Here is a 9,767-nt window from a genome sequence, read left to right on the forward strand (position 1 = left end):
ATGTTGACTGCTTTATTAGGTCTTTGTCAGTCAATAACCTGTTTCTCCTACAGTGTGGATCATGGTGGAGAGTGCTGGCTGAAATCAGGGCTGAGGAAATGTAAGTCTCTTCAATCCTAATTAACTGTATATTCAGAACTATAGTAACATAGTAACTAATCAATACTTGTTCTGTTCCTACAAAACAACATTTTATATGAAGATGTTGTTTGATTAAACTCTCCGTTTGTCTACAGATGCCTGTCATCTCACCCTGGACCCAAATACAGCAAACACACACCTGATACTGTCTGAGGGGAACTGTAAAATGACATGTGTGGTGGAGAAGCAGCATTATGAAGACCATCCAGACAGATTTGATTGTCGTCACCAAGTTCTCTGCAGAGAAGGCTTATCTGGATGTCGTTATTACTGGGAGGTGGAGAGGGATGGTGACTGGGATGGTGGCAAGGCTTACATTGGTGTGGTGTACAAAAGAATAAAGAGGAAGGGAGAAGAGGATGACAGTTGGATTGGACACAATAAGGAGTCCTGGTGTTTAGTCTGCTCTGACAGTGATTATCACTTTGACCATGCTGGAGTCCATAGCAGATCCATCCCTGGTCCTGGTCCTAGCACAGTTGGTGTGTCTCTGGACTGGCCAGCTGGTACTTTGACCCTCTATAGTGTGTCCTCCTCTGGTACACTGACACACCTTTACACAGAACACACCACATTTACTGAACCCCTTTATCCTGGGTTTGGGTTTGAGGTTTCCTCCTCTGTGACCCTGTGTCAGATAGATGACCAACACATTCAGAGGTGAGTCATAGCAATGTTTCATCATTTGTTTCCTCTGGAATCATTCCTACAATTAGATTAGTAGTAGTGGTGTGTTTTAATGTGTTCTGTTGGACCTACAGACAGTTAGATTAGTAGTAGTGGTGTGTTTTAATGTGTTCTGTTGGACCTACAGACAGTTAGATTAGTAGTAGTGGTGTGTTTTAATGTGTTCTGTTGGACCTACAGACAGTTAGACTAGTAGTAGTAGTGGTGTGTTTTAATGTGTTAGGCGCACAATTGGTCCAGAATCGTCCTGGTTATGGGAGGGTTTGGCCGGCGTAGGCCGTCATTGTAAATAACAATTTGTTCTGAACTGACATGCCTAGTTAAATGTCACCATCATTATTGACTTTATGGAAGTTGACATAGTGGGTTATGTCACATTTAGGCAATGCACCCTACATAGGGAGCTAGTCTGTCAACCTTTAAACACCCTTTGTATTGCCTATGAAGACTGTATGTATGTTATATAAAGCCTTTATAAGTTGTATTTAGTTTAATCACAGTCTATCCTTCTGCTTTACCAACAGCAGAGACCATGGTGGAGAGAGTTGTATCAAGTCTGGACCTGAGGACACCAGAGACCATGGTGGAGAGAGTTGGATCAAGCCTGGACCTGAGGACACCAGAGACCGTGGTGGAGAGAGTTGTATCAAGCCTGGACCTGAGGACATCAGAGACCATGGTGGAGAGAGTTGGATCAAGCCTGGACCTGAGGACACCAGAGACCATGGTGGAGAGAGTTGTATCAAGCCTGGACCTGAGGACACCAGAGACCATGGTGGAGAGAGTTGTATCAAGCCTGGACCTGAGGACACCAGAGACCATGGTGGAGAGAGTTGTATCAAGCCTGGACCTGAGAACACCAGAGACCGTGGTGGAGAGAGTTGGATCAAGTCTGGACCTGAGGACACCAGAGACCATGGTGGAGAGTGCTGGATCAAGCCTGGACCTGAGGACACCAGAGACCATGGTGGAGAGTGTTGGATCAAGTTTGGACCTGAGAAATGTGAGTGTTAACTGATAATTGTTTATGAAAATATTTTTAAAGCGTTCATTATAGTTGATTCCCAGGCAAGGAACACAATCATGATCTATTTGGTCAAAAAAAAATTAAAGGTAGAGTCAGCAATATGACGTAGATGCACAAAGTAAATCGCATAGTGGGTAAATTTTCTACAACAACTACGAGCTTTGTAACACGATGCTAAACTTCTCTGCTGTTTTGGTCCCGTGGCTACCACACCGTAAGAGAGTGAAGAGAACCCACGCACATGGGTAGATACTGTGTGTGACTGTATGAGAGAGAAGTCAGGCATCTTGCTCATCACAATATCTGTGGTGCTGCTCATACATCATCATTTAGCTGACTCTACCTTTAAGCTCTCATCCTAGGATCTACCAGAAATCAGGCCCCCAACATCTACAAAACACGGACCAGAACGATGCTGTTTCCTGCTTCCACAAACATTAATTAATATAACACTTATGTCAGATTATGGTCTGCTAATGAGTGTACATTCTGAGACTGTTGCTTAGTTTTATTCATTTTATTACAAGTCTATTTAATAATTATTAATTCATTATTACATGAGATTGTCCGTTTTAAATAACTAATTTTTCCTTCAGGGATTCCTCAGAGCTGTAAGACTTGTGACCATGTTGAGGTAAGTAATAATGTCAATTCTTACTTTTACATACCTGCAGGAGTCAGGCACAGTCTCAAAGCCAGGTGTGTACTGACCAACCATTCATACTGGGATATAGACAGTCCTGTGTTCTGCTTTAGTAATATAAACACAGACTCTAAGCCAGGTGTGTACTGACCAACCATTCATACTGGGATATAGACAGTCCTGTGTTCTGCTTTAGTAATATTAACACAGTCTCAAAGCCAGGTGTGTACTGACCAACCATTCATACTTGGATATAGACAGTCCTGTGTTCTGCTTGGAGGCATGCAGGACTTTAGCTGTTGTCATATTTTGTCATTAGACATTTTAATTGATAAATCCCCAGCATTCCATGTAACATTGAATAAATATATTTGATGAGTTACTTTGGTAATGGGCCAGTTTCCCAGACACATTAAGTCTAGTCCTGGACCTTAAAGAACTTTCTATTGAAACTTCCATTGAGCATGCTTTTTAGTCCAGCACTAGACTCAATCTGTGTCCAGGAAACAGGCCCCATATGTATTACTGACATGCTTGTCCTTGTTCAGGACTCCACACACTGGCTTCAGATTGAACCCTTGACTTCCACTGTCCAGGGAGTGACGATGTTCAGGTAAAATAACTACTTGTAACATTTCATTCCACCTGCTAGTGTATTTCCCCATTACCTTTGGGAATAGTCTTCTAATCCAACCTCTCCATTTGATGATTGACCCTCTCTACCATATCTTGTTGTTGCTCTCAGACACAGGACACCCAAAGGGAGTTATGAGTGCACAGTGTCTGGGCTCCGCTGGCTGTGTGAGAGAGATGTCATTCTGAAGTATCACTTCAGGAACTGGGAACCCTACAGTCAACTTCTGAAAGACATGCAGTACACACAAGGTGGTCCATTGCTGGACATCACTATGGAGTTAGGTGAACTGGAGGAAGTTCATCTGCCACACTTTGTCTGTTTAGGTAAAACCATATAGAAATAGTATTCAGAAAGTCATTTCCATGTAACTGAGTTTCACTTCCTGAATGAATTAACTATTCTGGGAGTTTGAGTTTACTGTGATCTGGTACTGCATATTCTGTGTGTTTTAGTTGGATGAATAATACAATATTTGTCTTTCTGTCTTCTTTGTATTGTGTTGTTCAGGGACCAACCCTTCCCTGAGGAATGAGATGAAGATTCTTCATGTAGAGGAACATGGAGTGTCTTTAGAGGAAGTGCATGAGGTCACCAGATTCCATGTTAAGATTCTCCATCCCAAGTTCTCAGCTATCTCTGTTATATGGAAATCACTGTCTCGTAAGAAAGATGTCCACTGTGACGTGGTCCTCTACATGGCAGTAAAAAAGTCAACAGTCATTTCAAGGCTGTACCTGCTCCTCAGAAACTCCAGTCAGAAAGAGGTGAGGCACTATCACTGAAGTGACAACAGTATGTTGAAACTTACTGAAGGAAAGATGATAGTTTGTTGAAAATCTCTAGATTACAAAGACAACATGCAGCTCTGTGAGAAATATTTTTCTGTCTCATTCATTTGAAGAGCCAGTAGAAGGCCCTCTTCCCTCTGGTCGAGGGAGAAACCAATGCCCGGGGCAGTGAATGGGACATTGCCCTGAGTAGGGCGCTCTCTTTCAGATTGCATGTTAAACGGGTGGCCTCTCCATGGTCACTGAAGATCCCATGGCACTTATCGTAAGAGTGGGGATGTTAACCCCGGTGTCCTGACTCTCCATGGTCACTAAAGATCCCATGGCACTAATCGTAAGAGTGGCGATGTTAACCCCGGGGTCCTGACTCTCCATGGTCACTAAAGATCCCATGGCACTTATCGTAAGAGTAGGGATGTTAACCCCGGTGTCCTGACTCTCCATGGTCACTAAAGATCCCATGGCACTTATCGTAAGAGTAGGGATGTTAACCCCGGTGTCCTGACTCTCCATGGTCACTAAAGATCCCATGGCACTTATCGTAAGAGTAGGGATGTTAACCCCGGTGTCCTGACTCTCCATGGTCACTAAAGATCCCATGGCACTTATCGTAAGAGTGGGGATGTTAACCCCGGTGTCCTGACTCTCCATGGTCACTGAAGATCCCATGGCACTTATCGTAAGAGTGGGGATGTTAACCCCAGTGTCCTGACTCTCCATGGTCACTAAAGATCCCATGGCACTTATCGTAAGAGTGGGGATGTTAACCCCGGGGTCCTGACTCTCCATGGTCACTGAAGATCCCATGGCACTTATCGTAAGAGTAGGGATGTTAACCCCGGTGTCCTGGCTAAACTCTCAATCTGACCCTCATACCATCATGGCTACCTAATCATCCCCAGCTTCCAATTGGCTCATTTTCCCCCTCTCCTCTCCCCTGTAACTCTTCTCCAGGTCGTTGCTGTAAAAGAGAATCTCTTCTCAGTCAACTTACCTGGTACACCTTTAAAATAATATCCTGGTAAAATAGGGATCGTAAAAGCATACACATTTTTTGTTGTTGACAAAAATGGATTGCTCAGTGAGCTGCATGTTGTGTGAATTACGAGACTACATTGTTCTGACTGACTACTACATTGCTCATTTTGTAGGCTGTTCAGGAACGGGAGAAAAATCAGGTGTCCAAAGGATTTTCAGAATTCGTCCTGTCAAGTCCAAACGGGTCCTTAAAGCTAAACAGTTGGTTTGCGTTCAAGAATCCCCGCTCCACGTCCATCAATCCAGAGGTGTAGTTTTATCAGGCTGAGGGCATGAATCTGTCATATTGTATATGAATAACTGGAATGTCATTCTATTTCACTATTTCTTTCTCTCTCTGTCTGTTGTCTCAATCGTTGCACCATATGGCCTCCTACAGAAGATTCAGCTGTTACCTGCAGACACCACACCAAGCTGTTGCCAGATGATAATGGGAAACACAGGGGTGGACATTGAGATGGAGTTAATCGGGGATGATGAGAGGACAGTATGGAAATCAGTGTTATCAAAAGGTAAGAAATACTAGACATGAACAGTATGTCAATCATCAATGTCCTTTTCTAACAGATGCTATTAAAATGTTTTATGATATTTTCTATTGTTTGTTTTTCAGATGTGTACAGCAACGACCATCCACCATGTAGGTTTGTTTTTGTTGACGAGGTTTATAAAATGGCTTATAGAGCTAACATCTCTTCAAGTTGGGAAGAAGGACACTGATGAAGGTCTTCATGAGTCATGTTCAGTGGGGTGATGAAGGTCTTCATGAGTCATGTTCAGTGGGGTGATGAAGGTCTTCATGAGTCATGTTCAGTAGGGTGATGAAGGTCTTCATGAGTCGTGTTCAGTGAGGTGATGAAGGTCTTCATGAGTCGTGTTCAGTGGGGTGATGAAGGTCTTCATGAGTCATGTTCAGTGGGGTGATGAAGGTCTTCATGAGTCGTGTTCAGTGGGGTGATGAAGGTCTTCATGAGTCGTGTTCAGTGGGGTGATGAAGGTCTTCATGAGTCGTGTTCAGTGGGGTGATGAAGGTCTTCATGAGTCGTGTTCAGTGGGGTGATGAAGGTCTTCATGAGTCGTGTTCAGTGGGGTGATAAAGGTCTTCATGAGTCGTGTTCAGTGGGGTGATGAAGGTCTTCATGAGTCGTGTTCAGTGGGGTGATGAAGGTCTTCATGAGTCGTGTTCAGTGGGGTGATGAAGGTCTTCATGAGTCATGTTCAGTGGGGTGATGAAGGTCTTCATGAGTCATGTTCAGTGGTGTGATGAAGACCTTCATGAGTCGTGTTCAGTGGGGTGATGAAGGTCTTCATGAGTCATGTTCAGTGGGGTGATGAAGGTCTTCATGAGTCGTGTTCAGTGGGGTGATGAAGGTCTTCATGAGTCGTGTTCAGTCGGGTGATGAAGGTCTTCATGAATCATGTTCAATGGGGTGATGAGGGTCTTCATGAGTCGTGTTCAGTGGGGTGATGAAGGTCCTCATGAGTCGTGTTCAGTGGGGTGATGAAGGTCCTCATGAGTCGTGCTCAGTGGGGTGATGAAGGTCCTCATGAGTCGTGTTCAGTGGGGTGATGAAGGTCTTCATGAGTCGTGTTCAGTGGGGTGATGAAGGTCTTCATGAGTCGTGTTTAGTGGGGTGATGAAGGTCTTCATGAGTCGTGTTCAGTGGGGTGATGAAGGTCTTCATGAGTCGTGTTCAGTGGGGTGATGAAGGTCTTCATGAGTCGTGTTCAGTGGGGTGATGAAGGTCTTCATGAGTCGTGTTCAGTGGGGTGATGAAGGTCTTCATGAGTCGTGTTCAGTCGGGTGATGAAGGTCTTCATGAATCATGTTCAATGGGGTGATGAGGGTCTTCATGAGTCGTGTTCAGTGGGTTGATGAAAGTCTTCATGAGTCGTGTTCAGTGGGGTGATGAAGGTCTTCATGAGTCGTGTTCAGTGGGGTGATGAAGGTCTTCATGAGTCGTGTTCAGTGGGGTGATGAAGGTCTTCATGAGTCGTGTTCAGTGGGGTGATGAAGGTCTTCATGAGTCGTGTTCAGTGGGGTGATGAAGGTCTTCATGAGTCGTGTTCAGTGGGGTGATGAAGGTCTTCATGAGTCGTGTTCAGTGGGGTGATGAAAGTCTTCATGAGTCGTGTTCAGTGGGGTGATGAAGGTCTTCATGAGTCATGTTCAGTAGGGTGATGAAGGTCTTCCTTCATGAGTCGTGTTCAGTGGGGTGATGAAGGTGTAATGATATAAATACTTACAAAGGCACTGTATATGAGGCCTTGTCTTTGTAGAAAGTTGAATCTGTGCTTGAAATGCGATACTTGACTGAGGGACCTTCCAGATGTTGTATGTATGGGGGACAGGTCCAATTTGACATTACGGAGTATTTTCAGTAGACTGTTGACAAAACATTACAATTAAATCCATCTTAATCCCACTATGCAGCACAAAGAGAAATCCAAGGGGAATGAACACTTTTGCAAGGCTCTGTATGTTATATAGAATAGACAATCGTGTCAGCCAGGGTAGGCGTCAATTCCAAATAAATCAGTCAATTCAGGAAGTGAACTGAAATTCCAATTCAATAACTGGAAAAGGGCATCTACTTTTTACTGTCAGTGACTTCTCAATAAACCCAATAGGAATTTCATTTTTATTTTTTGACTGACTTCAATTGGAATTTCCTACAACCCTGGAGTCAGCTCTGTTCAAGAAATGACTATCAGAGGAATGGTAACCGGAGAGACTGCAAGATGTAGAAACAGCTGCTGTTAACCCTAAAACCATATTAATTTAATTGACCCCCCCCCTTCAGCATTAACACTCCTTGGGATTCCTGCAGAGGAGTTTCTTCAGAAACACAGGGCTGAACTCATTCAGGGAGTCAAAAACCCAAAGCCAATAGCAGATGTTCTGCGGTCAAAGAGCATGATTGGTGATGAAGAGTACTCCAGAATAACATCTGAAACAACTGAACAGGAGCGAATGAGAGAACTACTGAACGCAGTTCTCCCTAAAGGACCAGAAGTGATGGGAGCTTGTCTCAAAGCTCTCAGTGAACATGAACGCCATCTTGTTAAGTACTTGAGTGAATCTAGGTAAGACCGGTTTCTTTTTCTCCCTCCCTTGAATATGTGGAATGATTAAATATAGGTCAAATAACAACATAGCTACCCAGATCAAAGATAAAGTACTTTTCAGAATGGAAGCATGTTTTTGTGTTGCTGCCTGTAATAAATGTGTCTTATTATAGTTCTATCATAGGACCATCATCACATCATTATCTCAGGTGTATCATAGGACCATCATCAAATCATTATCTCAGGTGTATCATAGGACCATCATCACATCATTATCTCAGGTGTATCATAGGACCATCTCATCATTATCTCAGGTGTATCTCACTCCTCCTTCTTCTCCATACGTTTCTGATCTCCCTCTTCCCTTCTCCTCCATCCTCTGTCTTGTAGCACCTAATCTGAAGATGCTGAGGCCTGTCTCCTAGTCTGTGGACAAAGACACTTCTCCACCTAATCTGAAGATGCTGAGGCCTGTCTCCTAGTCTGTGGACAAAGACACTTCTCCACCTAATCTGAAGATACTGAGGCCTGTCTCCTAGTCTGTGGACAAAGACACTTCTCCACCTAATCTGAAGATACTGAGGCCTGTCTCCTAGTCTGTGGACAAAGACACTTAAATGATTTTAAGGGAAATGTTTGTTTGTGCTATTAATTTAACAAATGTCTGTGTTTTATTCATGTGCTGTTCTGTAAACTAATTTCTGTGTTCATGCAAGTGGCTGACTGTACAAATCCTCACTATCAGTCGCTGTAATTTGGCAGTAAGGCCAGACGTTGGTTTGAGAACGAGATATCTCAGTTTCAAGATCTCATCTTAGAGAGAAGAAGTCTCGTGAGGTGTTGGTCTGTCAAATGCTATGAACCAGTATTGGTCGGTCACATGAATGAAGCAAACAGTAATGATTCATTAATTATGCTAAATCATGCAAATGTAACTTGTCTGTGTATAGCTATATATAAGAAAACTGCTGGGGCTGCCCCAGGCATAGCCCCTGATTGACATGTGTACTATGGTGCATTGAGTTGGTTGGAACCTCTCCAGCTCACTGACAATAAATAATGATTCATTTAAGATTGACTTTGAGTGTCACTGTGTGAGGCTAGTCAAAGATACACACCACCACGTTGTCATCTTGACCTTCCTTAGATTCTTTATGGGATGAGGAAATGGACTCACTAAGGGGGATAGCTGAGAGGGCAGAGAAGGCACGTACGAAAGGTCCAACCACACAGCCTCCTGGACGTGTGGATCTTCTAGCAGGAGGGTCAGTTAGGTCCAACCACACAGCCTCTCTCCTTCTGCAGCCTCCTGGACGTGTGGATCTTCTAGCAGGAGGGTCAGTTAGGTCCAACCACACAGCCTCTCTCCTTCTGCAGCCTCCTGGACGTGTGGATCTTCTAACAGGAGGGTCAGTCAGTCCTCCACTAGGTACCTAGCTGGACCCCTATCTAGCAGGAGGGTCAGTTAGTCCTCCACTAGGTACCTAGCTGGACCCCTATCTAGCAGGAGGGTCAGTTAGTCCTCCACTAGGTACCTAGCTGGACCCGCTGTTAACCTGTCACTCCTTTACCAATGACTTGAGAGTGGCTGAAGGACATACAGTGCCTTGCGAAAGTATTCGGCCCCCTTGAACTTTGCGACCTTTTGCCACATTTCAGGCTTCAAACATAAATGTATAAAACTGGGACACAATCATGAAGTGGAACGACATTTATTGGATATATCAAACTTTTTTA

At 43.9% G+C, this 9,767-nt stretch overlaps 1 protein-coding gene across 1 annotated transcript; it reads left to right on the forward strand.

Annotated features, from left to right (window-relative positions):
- Positions 1 to 5,793, forward strand: LOC118936812 (uncharacterized). Its single transcript, XM_090209858.1, has 10 exons — positions 1 to 100; positions 237 to 801; positions 1,404 to 1,615; positions 2,452 to 2,489; positions 3,047 to 3,111; positions 3,244 to 3,458; positions 3,643 to 3,899; positions 5,075 to 5,209; positions 5,341 to 5,473; positions 5,575 to 5,793. The coding sequence occupies exons 1-10, from the start codon at positions 1 to 3 to the stop codon at positions 5,679 to 5,681; spliced, it is 1,827 nt and encodes a 608-aa protein (XP_090065984.1). The 3' UTR covers positions 5,682 to 5,793.
- The last annotated feature ends 3,974 nt before the right edge of the window (positions 5,794 to 9,767 follow it).

This window comes from Oncorhynchus mykiss, chromosome 19 (genome assembly GCF_057628025.1).
Source record: "Oncorhynchus mykiss isolate SJ-2025 chromosome 19, ASM5762802v1, whole genome shotgun sequence".
Classification (NCBI taxonomy): domain Eukaryota; kingdom Metazoa; phylum Chordata; class Actinopteri; order Salmoniformes; family Salmonidae; genus Oncorhynchus; species Oncorhynchus mykiss.

Excerpts from the sequence above, each read along its gene's own strand:
- LOC118936812 (XM_090209858.1), top strand. The coding sequence starts at position 1 with ATGTTGACTGCTTTATTAGGTCTTTGTCAGTCAATAACCTGTTTCTCC. Across the intron at positions 3,112-3,243 it reads CAGGGAGTGACGATGTTCAG|ACACAGGACACCCAAAGGGA; the intron begins GTAAAATAACTA and ends TGTTGCTCTCAG. Across the intron at positions 3,900-5,074 it reads GAAACTCCAGTCAGAAAGAG|GCTGTTCAGGAACGGGAGAA; the intron begins GTGAGGCACTAT and ends CTCATTTTGTAG.